We start from the raw sequence: 20,086 nt of genomic DNA on the forward strand, positions 1-20,086 counted from the left end.
CGATTTATACATAGGCCTCAAAATTATTCCTTAAATGGTTAAATGACCATATCCCTTTATTTTTTTATTGGTGTAATTGGTATACAGTAGCAAAAATTTCGTTAAATTGTTAATTTTACCGGTAAGGCGAAAGTCATCAAGGACTATAACTATGTTGCAAAATAAACATTTTAATTTCAGTTAAATTTAGCTTTAAAGTAATGAATATTTTGATTATGATCATCAATTCAAAGACTACAGGAAAGTCGCCTCAATATACGCCAGTCATGATGCCGTGTGACTTTCCTATTACAAAAATTAAAGAATGTATAAATAAATATTATTTTCATAAAACGTAAATTTCGGTTATATTTTGAACACATTTCCTAATATTTACATTTTTAATATTTACATGCTCCTTTTTAACATTTCTTTAGACACATCGATTTAAATTACGCAACATCAAGCGCGTAACGCAACTTTTTGTTGGCCGTATCATCATTTTGACATAACCTGTATGTAGTCTCTATTTAAGTTACTGCGAAATAAAAGATACATTATCACAACCTTTGTTAAGTAGAATATTTTTACCTTCTTTAGCAACTGCCAAACCACCAACCGCCTTCCTGAGTTTTTGCACAACTACCCCTCCAAATATCTATCACGAACGTACGTTGAAAATTTGTATCCCGATTGAGGTCTTGATGACTCGCCAGCATTTCCGGTATAACCACCCACACTCTTCAAAATATAGCTTTCTAACTTATTCCCAATGAGCAAATCTGTATATTTTGCATAGTATATTGTGCCATTATTTCTTTTCATTGGAATATACAACTCTTGTTTACAGATGCTGGTGAGCGCGTGTATTTTTCCAAACCGATCCAATAGTTTCCCGTTATGTTAACAAATCCCTCCTTATAGACATTCCAATCGCGAGTAGAATTTACGGAGCCACTTTCACGACTTTGAATAACTGTCCCGCCGCCCAAATCCATATCTTCTTCACAAAACACCTTCAATTCGTTGATATTAATCTTTTCGTGCTTAATTTTATAAACACCGCTCTTGCAGATTTTAGCTGCTGCTTCCATACAACTAGACTAGGTTCTGATATTCTGAAATAAATTCTTAATATAAACACCTTCAAGAATTGGAGCAATAAATAGTAAGTTTTACCGAATCGCAATTAACTGCGTTTCGTCGTACGAAGGTTTAGCATCGATTGTATCTTGATCCATTCCCACATCTTCGACGATATCATCATTTACGACTAATTGCACAACAATTTGCAATTTGTCTTCGCACACCGTACATGTATTGTTAGCTTGAATAAAACCAAATCCATTTTGAAAAATTAAAATATAATGCAGCAAAATAATGGAAACAAAGCGAAACATTTTTCCGCGAAACAGAACTAACTCAGGGAAATGAACGATTCTAAAATAATACATACATTGTATTCGATTTATTCTTTAATTTTAATGATTTGTTAACTACATATATAGATACGGTATAAAATAAACGTCGAACTCGCGAAGTTGAGGCAGTATATACTTATTATTTATTATCACTTTCCGCGAATTTGTTTTATAAATAACTGCATTTGTGTAGAGATATCGTAATTATATATAATTCTTCAATATATATGTATGTACGAGTATATAACTTCATATTCGTTTATCAGAGAGGGTCAGTTCTAATTCGACGCCCATACGGTTCAAACGATTCGCGGCAAAATGTTTCGCTTTCTTTTCTTTGTGTTGCTGAGTTTTATTTTAATTCTGCAGATAAAATATGGCCTCAGTCAGAATAACGATGAAAGTGCACTGTGTGATTGCAATTGTGATGTGCAAATAAATGTCGTGAAAAAATTATTGGAAGACTTGGATGAAGTGCGAAAGAATACAGATAAGATTTCAGACATCGAAAAGCAGTTGGCAGTGAATCGGTAAATATTATAAATTATTTCTGCTCCTCTTGAAAATGTTTAAGCTTTTATAAACTATTTACATATACATTCGTGGCACTAATGAATAGTTATAGTTGTGCGCGTAGATTTTACTTATTTATCCTTTAACCTTACAGAGTATCAAAACCTTCTAGTTATATGGAAGTAAAACCACCTAGTTATATGGCAACGAATCCATCGAGTTGTATGGAAGCAGCCGCTAACAGCTTAAATAGTGGCGTCTATAAAATTAAGCTCGAAAAGTTGAATATCACCGACTTTGAGGTGTTTTGTGAACAAGACATCTATTTTGGAGGATGGTTAGTTATACAACGACGGCAAAGTGGCTCCGTGAATTTTAATAGAGATTGGAATGACTATAAGGAGGGATTTGGTGATCTAACCGGAAACTATTGGATCGGTTTGGAAAAACTACATGCGCTCACCAACAGCTGTGAACAGGAGTTGTATGTTCAACTGGACAGGCGTAGTGGCGAAAAACGCTATGCAAAATATTCCCTATTTCTTATTGGGGATGAGTCAGAGGACTACATTTTGAAGAGTGTGGGTGATTATAGCGGAAATGCAGGCGATTCCTTAAGCCCTCAATCGGGATACAAATTTTCAACGTACGATCGTGATAATGATATTTGGGGTGGTGGAAGTTGTGCAAAGTTATATGAAGGCGGTTGGTGGTATCACAGTTGCTATAGAAGGTAAACAAGTTTTCATTATCAAAGCTTTTTATAAACTATCTTTTATTTCGCAGTCACTTAAATGGACTCTATGGAGATGATAATGCCGGTGTTAATTGGTGTGGCATAAGAGAATATGAATCTTTGACATTTGTACAAATGATGATACGACCAACAGCAAATTGTTGGCGGCGTTGGAGATGAATTATTTACACTTAAATCAATATGCTTCACTAACTTAATTGTTTGTATTTAAGAGGTTATATTATTTTGGTCATGATTAACGGTATAATTTCAATAATTTTTGTTAAATATTTAGTTCAAACTTTTTATTGTCGTAAAGCTACACTTTAATGCGCGATATGAGAGTTACGACGACTACTTTCTCCAAAACTAATACTCGGCTCGACTTGAAATTTTAGCACAATATTATTGAATACATGTATTGATAACTGTTAACTGTTATAAGACCCATGTATTCCCTTAAAATATGCTTTTATTAATACTCTTATGTACAGAATTATGACAATTTTATATCAAATATATTATAATGATCGCATAAACTTTATTAAAAATAAAATTTTAAATTTTTAAGAGTTGTAATTTGAGGTTAAAAACTGTTGAAGCTTGGCCTCATCTCTAATTGGTCTAATGTACATAGCTTTTTTTATTAAGCAAGTATTGAATTTAATAGTCTTTTCGCACAGGAGCTAATTGATCAAATAAACGGCCTTTGATTGATCAATTTACCATACAAAATAAAGATCTTACTTTTCTACGGTACTCGACGGTAGATGTCGCTTTCGGAAATAATGACTGTGGTAATTGTGAAAATAACAATCAAGTGTTGAAACTTATCAACTTCTTATGAAAAGCTAAAACAAAAATCTGTAACAGTTGATTGATTATCGAGTAGCTGGCAGTGTGAAGAACAAAAACTGGTTTCTCAATAAAATTTTTATTGATCAATTAATTTGGCTGTGCGAATCGTGTACCACAATTAAGTATCAAGTCTGGAATATTTATAAGTCAAAATTATTTACTTCGATCGGTACCACACCATAGATTGGCTATCTTGAATTTATGATTTTCCTTAGGCTGCATGACTTTAAAGCTTGATTCGAATATTTCGAATATCTATAGCATAAGCTAAACTGATTGAATCGACTACCGTCTAATCTACTGAATGCTAATTTAGTATGTAAAATTTTGCACACTTACATATGTAAGTATGTAGCTACTCGTTGACAAATGACGCCTGCTGTTGCTGATGATGTACTAGCTAAATTTTTTCTTGTTTTATTTAAATTATCTTTGAAAGCATTAATTAATTTCGAATTGAATTAGTGTAATAACGTCAATGAGGTGTCAGAATTGCTCAGATGTCAAATGTGCAATTAATTTCTCGGTAAGAAAATTAATTTCGCTCATGTTCTTCATTACTATGGTACACACACAGACACATAAACTTGTACACAGACTCAAATGCCAACTAAAGCAAACATATATGTATATGTAAGTGCTATACAGATGTGTTTAATGTAAGCTTGTACACGTAAGTACCCACAACATCGACTAAATTAATTTCACCGTATTATTTGGATAATCAATCAAATGAAGCGTTCTGAGGCGGTTTAAGTACATACATGTGTGTTTGTGCGCTTGTATGTTTCTATTAATATTTGCTGCCCACTCACATGCTGCATAAATGATATGTTACGTATACGCAGTGTTGGCAATTTATTGCGGTCGACATACATGCCAACAATCATATGTGTATATCAGTGTGTTGTGTGTGTGTTCCATGTTTGTTTACACACAAACACACGCCAGCAATTCTGTTGTATTTAAATGTGAATAAAACATGTATTTTCTTATTAATGTATGTGAGAGAGTGTGTGTGTGCCATTTAGCAGCCGCATAAAATAGAAATATCGCTTTAGTATGTACATATGTAGTACGTAGTATGTAGGAGGTGTGAATTTGACGTTGTACAGTGTGCTTTGTGTGCACGACTCCCGGCGCGTGCCATTGTTTATCCGCTTTCGTGTGTACTTATGTTGTGATTAATTGTAATTGCCGCAATATTAGTCAAAATGTCAACGATTATTTCATCATTAACTTCATTGCAACACCCTAATATGTTTACATGCCAGCGTTGTTTTATAATAAAATGTGCCGTTATTTTTTCGTTTCGTTCTTCTTCTACTTTATTTACTTGATAGAGGGGATGTAAATGTGTTGTATGCGCATATGTAAGGGAAAAGTAATTAAAATACACGCTAATCTCTCATTCGATGAGCTGAAATTGAGATGGCATTAATAACAAATTGAACGCAAAAAATAATTGATGGAATACTCTGCTAATAAATATGAAGGAAATTTATTTATTTATACCTTAAAATTATTTTTTTATCTCATCGTTCTGCCATAGAATAATCACCAATTAGCAAAAAAATTGTGATATACACGACACAATTCAGTGTTGAAGCAGAGCTGATTATAAGTTAAATTCAATTAACTTAGGAGACCAAATCGGAAACATCTCATACTTGAAGATCTACTAATTGATTCCGAAGTTAGGTTACAGGGCTTTCACGCTCAAGTCTCTTTTATGGTACATTCGCAATGAAAATATCCATAAAGATCTTGGTATCCCTATGGCAAAGAAAGCAGTACAGGACAGCAGATTGAAATATATATCTAAACTCCGTGATCACCCAAACCCTTTGGCTAATGCTTTAGTACATTCCTGCGATCAAACACGCCTAAAAAGAAGGGATATGCCTGCATACTAAAGAGCAACGTTTCACCAATACAGCTCAATCACTTGTTTGAGCTTGTCTAGTTTTTTAAATAGATTTAAGATTTTATAACTTATTGTTAGGTTTAAATAAAATGCAGATTCAATATTAAAGTAATATTGAAAAAAAGTCTCTTTTAGGTTTACTCTATTTATTACTATGAATTAATATAATACATTACGATTTGTGTCCATAATATTTGAAGATAAAATGACGAGAGAGAAGCTGAAACTTATTTGGTGAATGTCTTTTAAAGGGAACGATCTCTAATGTAAAGTATTAAGCCATTAAATCGTTCGATGTAAATAGTTTGTGGAGATTTAGATAAATATAGATATAGATATAGATATAGATATAGATATAGATATAGATATAGATATAGATATAGATATAGATATAGATATAGATATAGATATAGATATAGATATAGATATAGATAAATTCTATAATAATCTCAATACTAATATAATAGTATATATAAAATATAATTTCATAATTTAATTTTAATTATATCATCTTTTTTTCGCAATACATCAAGTTGCACGCAACCTCAAGTGCCACATCAATTTTACGACTTCATTATGAATATTACAAATTTATAGTTGTAATCGCTTATGAGGTTTCTGGCCCTTGCCTGTGTATTTGCCACAAACTGAACTCCGTATGTATAGACCGCTAACAACAGCATAGTGCATCACCTGCCACCCTCCGGATGTCAAGTCAAATTACCACAATTGCCGTAACTTCATTGTGGTTAGCAAAACTTTTATTCAGAGCTGCCATACCCTCAAACACGTTTTCAAATGAAACATAATCATTTGTACATAAGTATGCTTGTATGTATGTATGCATGTGTATGAGAATATGTAAATATGAGTTAAATGTACTATGTCTGTAGTTTTCAACTAGCGCAATTATTAGGCGTGTGTGTGTGCGCGAAGCCACAACAACACACTGCAGTTTAACGGCTTATGAAATGTTGGATTTATGTTTCAAATCGCTGCTAATGTGCTCAAGTAAAAGCAAACATGTTCATGCACATGTACCATATCCTCGTATACGAGTATAAATGTGTAAGTGCCGTTATGAGCTTGAGCATACCCACGTGTCTAAGCGTTGAGTGGTGGCTGCATTTCGCTGTTGACTTTTAGCTAAAACTTCCATAGAAGTTAGGCCCGAACGCAACAAGCCACATAAGCGCTGGCAGCAACAACAAAAACAATTCCCCAAATCATAATCACCATAATCTCATAATAATTTGCCACCATTCGGTTGGTTGTGGTCTCAACTTTGAGGATTCTTGGTTTTTTTTTATTCCATTCTGTTTCTACTTTTCATTAAAGTTCGAGTTGCTGCTTGTTGTTGTTTGCATGTGTGTTTTGCCTACGGTCGCCAACAAAGGTTTGAAGTGGAAAATTTAAATTCATTATAAGCATGCTTAAGCTAAGGTTGCTGTTTTACAACAACATCTTGCATATATGCTACTTTAGTTGGGCAATATAGATACAAATAGCAGCCACATCTTCTAACTAAATTTGAAATGTTGTTTAAGATTTATCAAAGGTTTTTAATGAGTTTTTAATCTCATATAAGGAAATTGTTTAGCTATTACAAATGAACTAGAAAGGTGGCTAGTACCGTTTATATCGAATGCTGTCTTCTTAGTTAAATCTAGGTCAATGCAAATTCTAAAATTCTATAAGAAGCTTTTCTTTCCACTGACTAGTTTCTGAAATGTAAAAGTTTTTCATAAAATCTTCCCTCCGTTCGGAGGGGTCTTAAATGTAGAGCTTATACTCTTCTTCTCGACTGAGGTAGGCACCGCTTACGCGGTTATAGCCGAGACCACAACAACGCGCCACGCATCTCTCCTTTTGGCAGTTTGACGCCAATTGGTAATACCATGTGAAGACAGGTCCTTCCCACTTGGTTCTTCCAGCGGAGTGGAGGTCTTCCTCTTCCTCGGCTTCCACCAGCGGGTAATGCATTGAACACTTTTAGAGCTGGAGCATTTTCGTCCATTCGAACAACATGACCAAGCCAGCGTAGCCGCTGAACTATGTCTTTATCGTCGAATAACACATACAGGTCATCATTCCATCGTCTGCGGTATTCACCATAAATCTTCCACGAAACCTTTCTTTCAAAAACTCCTAGTGTCGTCTCATCGGATGTTGACATCATCTACGCTTCTGCACCATAAAGTAGGACGGGAATGATGAGAGACTTGCAGAGTTCGGTTTTTGTACGTCGAGAGAGGACTTTCCTTTTCAATTGCTTACTCAGTCCAAAGTAGCACCTGTTGGCAAGACTGATTTTGCGTTGAATTTCGAGTCTGACATTGTTGGTGTTGTTAACGCTGGTTCCCAAGTAGACTAAACTATCTACGACTTCAAAGTTATGACCTGCAACAGTGACATGGGAGCCAAGACTCGATTGCGTTGACTCTTTGTTTGATCACAGGATATATTTCGTCTTGTCCTCATTCACCTCCAGACCCATACGCTTCGCTTCTTTATCTAGTCTGGAAAATTCAAAACAAACGGCGCGGTTGTTGCTACCGATTGTTATCAATATCATCGGCATATGCCAGCAGCTGTACACTCCTATAGAAGATTGTACCTTCTCTATTTAGCTCTGCAGCTCGTATTATTTTCTCCAACATCAAGTTAAAGAAGTCGCACGATAGTGAGTTGCCCTGTCTGAAACCTTTTCGTGCTGTCGAAAGCAGCTTTAAAATCGACAAAGAGATGGTGTGTGTAGAGCATATTCAGTTTTCAAGAAAATATGAGATTATCTTGACATAAGAACAAATCTGATCGTTATTCCCGAGACGAGTAAAAACATATACTTTCATCTTTTATTATCATCTTATAAATAGTCTTTAAAGTCGCCTTTAAGGTCATAAGAAGTAAATTTAAGGTTATATTGGACTATGAAATTATTATCGATCTCCGTTCGTGAATTTATTTTTATGACCTCAAAACAAACCATAATTAACTTTTGACATTCCTTTGCAAAAAATTTGAATGATTCTAGCAGTTACTTAATAGCTGACACATAATTACATTTCTATCTCTATAAAGGAAATCCAGTTAAGGTGGAACTATTTTTTTATTTTGCCAAAGCCTTTCATAGTGAAAAGCTATCCACTAATGCTGCTCAAGTCCTTAGTTTATTTGATCAGAATTTAATCAATTGGTTCCATGAATGTACATATATACTTTTGAAGGACGTTATTTGCTATTTACAAGACGGCTTAACTGTTTTACCATACACAGGTTTGGATATCCATATAAACATTAACTGGAGGGGAAATATTTATACCTTAAAACAAAAGTGGAGAAAGTCTTTTATTTAGTATCCTATGGTTAAAGAAGAGAGAAGCTCATGCCAATTCTTAGATATATAAAAAGGTCTTCTTGATCTACATACCTTAGTCAAAGTGAGCTTTGAAGTTCACTATCTTGTAGACTAGGTTTTGTTTATAATGGTCTCTCTAAGTAGTTGAAAAAGTCATATATGATGTCAAGGGTAATGGGAAATTTCTACATATAATTTTTCGGTGCAAATTTCACATTTCACAAACTCTACAGTACAATTTCTTTTATCGCTATAGTTCAGTTCAAAAATAGAAAATCTTGGACCACAGACGTACTTCTTGAATGCTAACGGAAGAAGAACTGAAGTTCTTCAAAATATCTGAGAGACTTACCCATGTTTCCGGTAAAAAAATTATTAGAAGCATTGAGGTCTTCATGTTCGGTAGAAGTGGCCTTGAAAATTTAAGGTCTGATTTCGTCGATTTTTAGAAGGGCAATGTCACACAATTAATGTTCTGTTTCCATATCTTCACTAGTGCTTTCTTTATATATTGTAAAGAAAACGATTCAGATCGATTTCAAAATTGTGGTATATGGGAAGTAGGCGTGGTTGTAAACCGATTTGGCCTATTTTAATAACATACCATTGGAATCCCAGAAAAGTAGTAGAAGAGTTTTGTTGATTTACGAGTAAGGGGGGAGGCTGCGCCGGCTTTCAAAAAAAAAAAATTAAATCCAATTGCTTATTTCCTCCCTAGCCCGATCTTTTGTATCAAATTTATAGGCATTGCAGTGGTCCGATATCGCCCATCTACGAAAGCAACCTTCCAATGGGGAAAGAAACAAAGAAACACGTGTACTAAGTTTCGTCAAGACGGGCAGACAGACAGTATATATAACTCTATATCTATGTAACTCTTTTAGTTTTGAGACATACAACCGTTATACGAATAAAACTATTATACTCTGTGCAACATGTTGGGAGAGTGTACAAATTACATATGAACAAAATACTTTCAAAGGCGACAGATAGTGCGATTGCCGGAAATAAATTGCAAAGAAATTAGTATTTTCTGGTACAAAATTTTATGGAAATTAATGTTGTTGCAATAGAAGGGAAATTGTAATAAAAAATATCAAATAAAATTGCAACACATTAAATATTGAGCTACAAGTCACGGTCACGCCCACATAAACACATACCAAGCACACGAGCAAACGGAGTGTGGCTCTGTAGATTTATGTGCGTTAGTAATTTGCATATGTGTGCTTTAGTTAGTTAGCGAGTGTGTGTTCTATTCGCCTTGCAGCAAATTACAACATGTGCTGCTGTGGCAGGCACACATAAACAACCATACAAGTACACAAGGAGAATGGAGGAATTCGTGTCAGTGTGTTCAATTTGAATAGGTTCTTGCATTCGCTTTATTCTTCACTTAAATAATGCAATTTTACTGCGCAGCAAACATTGCAAGGGCATGGAACGCCTGCTATTAGAAAAATGAGAAAATTGCTGCACTCACACAAATACACGCACCCTCACATATTGTATTTTGTGTCCTTTGCCCTAGGACTATGATACTACAGCTGCCGTCATTGTTACAACTATTACTCGAACTTCATTTCCTGTTTTGTTGTTGTTCTCCATAATCTAGCTGGCAGGCAGAATATTGGTATATGAATACCCTATACCCTATTCCACTTATACATATATGGTATAATATTGTAACGAAAATTGATACCAGAAGAAACCAGAAACGACAATCGAAATCGATAACTTGCCTGATTTATCCAGATATTGATATTCGTAGTTGCCAGAATGTTCGAGTGGCGATGTATTGCTAACAATCGACTACATAAGGGCTGCCGGAATGTGTAGACCGCAGTACTAAAATCAATTTCCGATCCCTGAGTCATATGACTCCAAAACTGTATCCTTCATGTCTTCCGACTAGCGGATTTCCAACTCAAAGCACACATGTACCGAAATAATTTTGTACTATGATGAATATCACGAAAAATATCAATGATTACGCAATAGGATTTCTCTATCGACATTTCATTCAGGGTATACAAATATACATATGTGTGACGTTTTCTGCCTAACTATGCCGCCCTTCCGTTTGTCTTGATATCTTTGGCAAGTGATTTTCATACGAAATTTCCACTAACAGTTTGTGCAAAGTTATTAAAGCAGCCAACTCGAGCAGTTCGTACTTGCCATAGATAGCCTCAGACAGCCGACTCTGGTCCACACACCAGCTTTCGTGGGTAGTGCTGCTACATACTAACGCAAACAATATTTTAACAAAGTTGTAATTGTGGCAGTGCTTACAAATAAAAGTCTATTTGAGCTGTTTGCCAAAGAACAAATATTCGCACTTTACTGCCTCGCCCACCGTAAAGTACTTATGTAACTGGGGTTTGGTGGGTGTGTGCAACTTACGAATTGTTATGTATGCACGAGTAATGAAAGCAAGTTCATTACAAGTAAATACTTCTAATTGTTAGTTACTGAATTTCGTCTTCTAATTGAGTGTTTAATAAAAGTATTCGCATTTGTTGTAAATTTAGGCAGTGTTCCTTTACGGTAAAGTTGTTTGAAGCGCTGGTAATGTGCCATAATATATGACAGGTCAAGTTTATGATAACCATTCAGCTTTCAAAAAGAATTTAGTAAATTACATATTATTATGGAAATGTTAATATTATTATGTAATATGTACTTATTATTTATAATTTATTTACATTATAAAGGTGAATTTGACCCTTAATGCTATTTGCTTTCATAATTGAAGCAAACACAACCTTCGCAGTCAATTTACATTGTTCTCATGCTCAGACCTGGCAAGAGAGATCGATTTATTTCGAGCAACTCCGGTTGGTCTAGAGTCTGGCTTCTGGAAAGTTAAAAAAAATAGTGTTTATTTAAAATTTTATTAATCTAGTTTATAATATATAGTTATGTATCAAAAACTTAAGTCTCGAGAAATTCATGTTTTTCTAGGGCCCGTTACTGCTTTCGGCGACATTGTTCACTATCTTGAAACAACTAAAAATATTCTAATCCAATAACAATATACATATATATATATATATATATATATCAGGACAGTGTACAAACGAGAGTAAAAACTAACTTAACATAGGTTCCATCATCCATATTTTACGGATAAAAGACTTTTAAATGAGACCGCGTTACCTCATAGCAGCTTGCGTTGGTCTATAGTCATGAAACTGAAAAGGTAAAAAAAGTTTTATTTTTTAATATTGTTATCAATGAACAACAAAAGCCTCGAGAAATCCATGTCCAAGTTTGCCAGTTTCTTCTTTCGGTGACTCTGCTCAGAATCAAAATGCATATCCTTGAAACAACTAACATCCAACAAAACCTTGAGCATAACAGTCTATTTATCTATGTGAAGAAAAAGTAAAAAAGAGTAAAAACTGTCTTTGCAAAGGATCCATCTTCCTTATTTTGCTGATAAAAGTAATTTTAACTATAACTTAGGGTGTCTTGCCAGATGTGAGGATCATTCAATTGGAAACTATCTCTTTAGAGCACAAATACATATAATGCTTCGCAATATGTTGATCAGAGCTCGGAGCTCCTTCATGGAATATTGTGCAAATTAATACGTTAATATAATACATATATGGATGAAAACTTGCTCTAAATCTTGAGTTTTGTTGATTGATTTTGAATGCCACTTTAATGAAGAATTGCAGTATTTTGAAGCTGAACTATATATCTGTTCTGGATCATGAGAACTCGAGGAATAAAGAAATGATTTTTTCTCATAAAAGAGCTTTAAAGAAAGTCCAATTTTGGAGTTTTGTGCAACAAACAGTGATTTCTAAGGTCGTAGACTCCGGATATCTTCTAAAGTAAGTAATAACTTGATTAGAATTTGTTGCATCAACCTCAAGAAAAATTTTGAAAAAAACTATTGAAATAGTATTACGTCTTTTCAGGGTCCGTACGTATACCAATTATGTTTTATCTAAAATAATGGGAAAATTTTGCCATCTTTCTCTGATAAAAATGAGGTGGTACTAAAAGTGAATGACATTGATTCGGTAGCTAGCTCTCATATACCTAATATTAGGACTTTTGAACTCCTGGCTGACTCAATAACATACATATATATGTATATTGATACTGACGTGAGATATTATATCAAAATTAATTAAAAGTATACGCTTGGACATGCCATGGTTTAATGTCGGAATCGGGTGATATTGGTCCATGAATTACGGCAGGTCCCATATACTATATATAACGATTTTCGTTATTCTAATTGACTTTAAGATGAAAGTATCGGAAAATTTGTGAATTATCTTCATAAAATAAAGAGGATGATTTTTCTGATAAGGTAAGGTGTCATATTGTATTTCAAAACTCTTTCTTATATACTATATGCACGTCATGTATCGATTTCCCTTATCCCAATTTTATACCGTATATCTTGGTCTTTGGAGATATTTGAACCAAATTAGGTGTAATTACTTCGACAAAGTAGATAGTGAAGTAGGTCCACCAACTAACATACCCATATTGTATATTATGAGATTGTTGCTCAATCGATTTAGCGCTTTTCGAGTATTTAACTGACGAAAATACTAGCATACATACTTTTTACCTTCTGGCTGTCTCAAAAGCAAATACGAGAGCACAGTATATTGAAACCCCACATATCGACCACCTTATTGCAGTTTTCCAAGTACGCTTTAGAAATTCGTTTCCACATTTACGGCATGATTTGATTGAAGCATTCAACTAAATTGCAACCCGCAAACAAACGCCGACCAAGGTCAGAGGGAGAAAAAACACACACACACACACACAAAATATGGTTGCATAGCAGAGGCAGCGAAACTAGAGACGATAAAAAATATCTTGAAATTATGGCCGCAAGTCATAAACCGATTTGTATTGATGGCTTATTAGATACTAAGCGAATGGATGCTGGTGGATGGATGGCTGGTTGGATGAAAGCATGCAACCTCGTTGCAATAAAAACTGATGAGAGAAGTCATCTGCCATATCTGCATTAGCTAACGATGATGAAGCCACTTCAACCGCTAAGCGTGTAACTAACGGGTGATTTTTTTGAGGTTAGGATTTTCATGCATTAGTATTTGACAGATCACGTGGGATTTCAGACATGGTGTCAAAGAGAAAGATGCTCAGTATGCTTTGACATTTCATCATGAATAGACTTACTAACGAGCAACGCTTGCAAATCATTGAATTTTATTACCAAAATCAGTGTTCGGTTCGAAATGTGTTTCGCGCTTTACGTCCGATTTATGATGAGGCTCATTTCTGGTTGCATGGCTACGTAAATAAGCAAAATTGCCGCATTTGGGGTGAAGTGCAACCAGAAGCCGTTCAAGAACTGCCCATGCATCCCGAAAAATGCACTGTTTGGTGTGGTTTGTACGCTGGTGGAATCATTGGACCGTATTTTTTCAAAGATGCTGTTGGACGCAACGTTACGGTGAATGGCGATCGCTATCGTTCGATGCTAACAAACTTTTTGTTGCCAAAAATGGAAGAACTGAACTTGGTTGACATGTGGTTTCAACAAGATGGCGCTACATGCCACACAGCTCGCGATTCTATGGCCATTTTGAGGGAAAACTTCGGAGAACAATTCATCTCAAGAAATGGACCCGTAAGTTGGCCACCAAGATCATGCGATTTAACGCCTTTAGACTATTTTTTGTGGGGCTACGTCAAGTCTAAAGTCTACAGAAATAAGCCAGCAACTATTCCAGCTTTTTAAGACAACATTTCCGAAGAAATTCGGGCTATTCCGGCCGAAATGCTCGAAAAAGTTGCCCAAAATTGGACTTTCCGAATGGACCACCTAAGACGCAGCCGCGGTCAACATTTAAATGAAATTATCTTCAAAAAGTAAATGTTTTTTTTTTAAAAAGTTATCAAGCTCTTAAAAAATCACCCTTTATATATGTGAGTGAGTGTTTGTGACTGTACTTATGTATACGTAAGTGTATTGGTATTTTATGTGTTTTTGTATGTATGTATAGCGGAATGTAGCGCAGCTGTATGACGCAGTATTTGTTGTCTACCATTGACGAAATAACTGAAATTGCATGGATGTTGCCATTAAGCTTGTGTTGCCCTGCTTTTTTGCTTTTTTACTTTGCCAACAAAAAGTGCCCTGAGTCAGTATTTAAGTGCGCTCGTACCGCAGCTGCCCTCAGCTTCTTTACTTGCCGCATGCATGGTAGTAACTATTGCGCTTTTATCGTCTCTTTAGTTAAACACTTTTGTTTGATGTTCGCTCGTTGCGCCAAGGCGAGGAACGCCAATCTCCCATCAACCGCTATGGCGAGTTTGTATTGAAGTACTTAGCCTTGGGGCTCAATCAATTTTCTATGCATCAAAATTCCATCTTGTTTAATAATTAATTAAACATGCTCATCGGCAAGTGTGGGTCGGTCGGTCGTACCCTGGAAGTTGTTATGACTTTTGACATGTATAAAATGTAGACCCAGTAAGCAAAATATTTACAAGCCTGCCAGTTACGGGAAAGGTATGGTTAAATCAATATTAAAGAGTTGTAAAGAGTTTCTAACAATTCGTAGCTGCATCGATTGTATACTAAGATACGAAACATAAGTTTCTGGTGTGCTGTCATAAGCATGTTCTTCGTGAGAACAGTTGGAACATATTAATATTGCGGATATATTGGAGCTCAGGAAAGGTTTGTACTAATTCGGTGCTTAAGAAAATATGAAAATTAACATACATTTTGTTCAGAGTTCTAATGTAGCGACCGATATTTTTACGTAGTATCAAAGGATTGACTAATACTCTTATATGGGGTAAATGGAGATTAGTGGAGCCGAATAAATATGTTTCCTTAAATTTTCCATCAAACATTATAGACATAGAATATATAATTCAGAAGAAACATATAATGGAAATTTCATAATTTTAAATAGAGTTTACACCTATCAAAAATATGTGTATTAGACCGGTCCTATATAGTAATTAGTTCGTTCTGCAGAAGAATTCGTTGGCTTATTCACTATGGGAAACGTTCCGGTGCCGCTAAACACGCAGCGGCCAAACAGCAGTTACTGGTTCCCGAAACCAGCTTTCAGGACAGCGGGAGCCCTCTATATGAATTTTAACCCTCCTGAGTCAGGAAAAATATTTCGAACTCCTGAGGAGTCAAATCATCAAGTTCCTTTCAAGAGACTACCCAAGCGGAACTACAATGAACCCTCAAGTTCAGGGACCAACAAAAGGAGCACCAACTCCAATGTAATAATAGGTCCTACGCATCCCTTTAACTATGCGGTCATAGACAATGGTGGGAGCATGTCAACGGAACAGCTGACCTTTTGTCACGACTTTCGTTAACGTCCTAATAGAACTAATCCTATCGTCGATCTTCAGCTGGTTTGATTTCAAAATCGATATAGCTCGGTAGAAGACATTTGCTCTTGAGCACTTAATTTATATATAATAATTTTAAATTTACAGATCTTCATTTCATATATCTACATTTCCAACATTCTCAGGGAAATATAATATATGTTAATGATTCAAGGATTTTAAAGTTCATTAATATATCTTAATTTTTATTGTTATAGCTTTCACGGACAGACAGACATCTTTAATTTCAACTTTTGTAAATAGTATTTTTTCATACCATGATAGTGAAATTTTCTTCAGGTCACTCGCTTTCTGAATGTTTTCTATTACAGAATTATTTACCATCACCTACGGTAATGAACCCCTCTATCCAGTAAAGATACCTCTTCTACTTGATGAATCTAATATAATGGAATTCTGCTCTGAAGAGCTTAACCGGTTTGACGCAACTGGTTCGACTACCATCTTCCACAATTTAAACAAATCCATATCAGTGTGGCTTCACATCCTCAGCGTGCTAGATTAATGCTGCTTCGAAAATGATCCATAATTCAACATATTCAACTCTTTATAAGTTTTGAAAATAGATATTGACCTCAGAATATGTATGATACTCTGAAAATAATTATCTAATGTGATTTTAACAATCCATCAGCTTTCTTAGTAAAATTCATTAGCGCAATGGGGATGGTACTCTATCACTTCGAACTGCGGAGGAATGGTTTCGACGATTCAGGGCGGGTGAAAACGACACCATGGATAAGCCAGCTGGCGGAAGACCTGTGACGACGAATACCGATCAAATCATGGAAAACATCGAGTTAGACCGCCATGTGGATCTCGTGACATCTCCCAGGAAATGGGATTTAGTCAATAAACCATTTTAAACCATCTGCAGAAGCTGGATACACAAAAAAGCTTGATGTTTGGGTGCCGCATGATTTGACGCAAAAAACCTTCTGGACCGAATCAACGCCTGTGATATGCTGCTGACGGAACGAACTCTACCCATTTTTGAAGCGGATGGTGATTCGCGAAGAAAAAACGGTCGTGGTCGAAGGCCGGTGAATCGTCCCAAACTGTGTGTTTGGTGGGATTTGAAGGGAATCAGCCACTATGAGCTGCTACCATATGGCCAGACGCTTAATTGCACCATCTAATGCAATCAACTGGACCGCTTGAAGCAGGCGACCGACCAGAAGCGTCCAGAATTGGCCAACAGGAAGGGTGTAGTGTTCCACCAGAACAGCGCCGGACCACACACTTCGTTGATGACTCGTCAGAAACTACGGGAGCTCGAATGGGAGGTTTTATCGCATCCACCATATATGGCGAACGCCCTTGGTGGTGTGAAAAATGGCTGTCCGAGTTCTTCGCAAATAAGGAAGCCCCCTTCTACGTGGGAGTATTATGATGTTGGCGTCTAGATGGAAACAGATTATCGAACTAAACGGCGCATATTTCAACTAAACTAAAACCGAGCACTGTAACACTTTTTATAAAGCAATGAATAAAGAGCAAAAAAGCGGAAGTCATAACAAAAAATATTTGAAAAGCTTGTGTTAGTGCGATAATTCGAAAGGTGCTGGTCTTCACTAGAAAATAAAGTACATAAATATGTTGCCTCTTTTAGGTTTGGTTATTACTGGTATTTTTCAATTCAATAATGAGAAACTTTTAAAAAATTGTAGTTGGCTTTACTAATGATTTTTACCAAGTACATCTACACCAAAAAAGTATTTTAATATCCCCCCTCATGAGTGTATAATACTTTCAGAAACCCATACTAGTAATTAACACGCTTCACATACAATTTACGTAAGTAGTTTAAGCCACTTTAAGACCCGCTAGTAAGTCGCTCAAGTGACGTATACTACTTCATATTTGCGTGTCAAGCCAATAAAGACCACCACAACTCCAAGTGACATCTACTTTTCGCAAATACGATGTACACACACATACACACCCCAACATGAGTACTCGCTGAAAGTCAAAATTTATGCGTGAAACTTTACATTAAACTCGGTAAACAATCTGTGCATGCTGCGTTAAAAGCGCAAGAAACAACGACAACAACAACAACAATGCGTAATAAAGGCATGACAGCAAAAAAAGAGGCGCAAACAAACACTGAATAAAAAGCGTAAAAACGCACTGTGCAAATGCAAATGAAAGCCATAGGGGTGCCAAAAGAAAATAAATATTTTACTTTGTGTCATACAAGCTGGGGGTGATACATACGAGTATGTATGTACATATGTATGTGTGTATGCTGAAATGGATATGGGCAAGTAAACATGTGAGCGTCGCTTACATACAACCCACTTACATACATACATGTTAGGTTTGTTGTTGTATGTATATATGTATATATTTTGTTCATGTGTGTGCATATTCGCATATTTGCATATGTGTTGACGTATCCCTTTGCTTAATTTGTATGTGTGCGTGTGTGTGTGTGTTGTTGAGCGCCAGCGCTTGTAATAAGTTGAAGTTTTAATTACATTATGAAACAGACACCAGCATATTTTTGTGGCAAATTAACAATGACGTTTTGCGCTGCTGAGATAGAGGCTCCAAGTAGCAGCTACTCTGCGTGTACGCGAGTTTGGCGGTGTGTTTGCAAAAATATACTTCCGCACACCCGTATATATACATACCTATGAGTCTAACTATGTTTCCATTTAAACGAATGTTTATCATATTTAAATACATAGGAAGTCAACGGGTGATGACAAGCTGAATAAGTAATATGAATATGTACGTATACAGTTTACGACAAAATTATGCATACCCTATGAATGTAAACACCAAAATTATTATATCCTTGAAGCAGTGAAATTTATCGCTTTGATTGTTTTTCTTTTTTCTGAAAAAGACAAATATTTAATAACGAAAAAATTATGGATACCCATATATATTATCAAGTTAGCTTCTAAATAGAGCTGCAATATTTATTGTTCAGTGTTAGTTACAGTCAAAAGACTTTGAGACATGCTGTCTACCGGGTTCAGAAAAAGTGATTGTGGTATGTTTTCACAGGAGACCTTCAATCATTTTAAAATGTCTCATTTATTGGGGCTACAAGAATATCGGTCCGTAGGACTCTCCCGTCATTTGCCTTCGATTTGATAGACCACTGTAGCTACAGCAACCCCAAAGTGAAACATTTCCTCCTCCGATCTTAATGATGCCTTGGATGTACCTTCTATAAAGCCTCTCATAACTATTTTGTCAAACTTTTTGACTGCCTTTCATATTATTTAGTATTTTCCAAAAAGTAAAGTAGTATGTTCAATTTTATTTTAGTTGAACTCTTGGAAGAAATATTCAAATAATAGTTAGATAAATGTGTTGGGGTATTCGTAGTTTTGTCGGGTACCGTTTAAGTATGTCTAGGTGTTATTTGGCAAATAGAGTGCTTGATAACTATAAGCTACCTCTGAGTACTTGATGGATTTTATGAAAACCCATTTGTTCCAAATTTTGCATTACACAAGTATGTCTTGACATTTACTGATGTGAATCATTTTGGAGATGTGCTTTCATTGAAATTGTATTCACGACCCACTTGGTTTCATTTCAGGATTCTAACTTACATTTTAAGGGCTTCACGGCTTCAAAGAATCGATTAATAAAATTCGACAATATATGTATCTAGATTATTGTCCCATAAATTCGAGTAATAGTTTTGGAGATACAGATTGAAGAAGTTGCGCACTTCATGGTAGCTTTATTGTTGTCACATTTATTCGGTTTAAAATTTACAACAACTTGGACGAAGGAACTTAGAACTATTTAAAAAACAAAAATTACGCTAATTTTTGGCAATTTTTTCATAAAACCTTTGACAAAAATTAAATTTCCATTTTTTTCTCCTTTATCCAAGTTTTAGTTTAAATTCATAATTAAACACC

The 20,086-nt window shown here is 35.4% G+C and overlaps 1 protein-coding gene and 1 long non-coding RNA gene across 2 annotated transcripts; one reads left to right on the forward strand and one right to left on the reverse strand.

Annotated features, from left to right (window-relative positions):
- Window positions 1-379: 379 nt before the first annotated feature.
- LOC128920399 (uncharacterized) lies at window positions 380-1,542 on the reverse strand. Its single transcript, XR_008470446.1, has 3 exons — window positions 1,159-1,542; window positions 571-1,097; window positions 380-517 (listed from the first exon to the last, which is right to left on the reverse strand). It is a non-coding gene; the product is annotated as an uncharacterized LOC128920399 (long non-coding RNA).
- Window positions 1,543-1,657: 115 nt separating this feature from the next.
- LOC105216904 (angiopoietin-related protein 1) lies at window positions 1,658-3,200 on the forward strand. Its single transcript, XM_011191654.3, has 3 exons — window positions 1,658-1,930; window positions 2,068-2,646; window positions 2,700-3,200. The coding sequence occupies exons 1-3, from the start codon at window positions 1,719-1,721 to the stop codon at window positions 2,827-2,829; spliced, it is 921 nt and encodes a 306-aa protein (XP_011189956.1). The 5' UTR covers window positions 1,658-1,718; the 3' UTR covers window positions 2,830-3,200.
- The last annotated feature ends 16,886 nt before the right edge of the window (window positions 3,201-20,086 follow it).

This window comes from Zeugodacus cucurbitae, chromosome 3 (genome assembly GCF_028554725.1).
Source record: "Zeugodacus cucurbitae isolate PBARC_wt_2022May chromosome 3, idZeuCucr1.2, whole genome shotgun sequence".
NCBI classification, from domain to species: Eukaryota; Metazoa; Arthropoda; class Insecta; order Diptera; family Tephritidae; genus Zeugodacus; species Zeugodacus cucurbitae.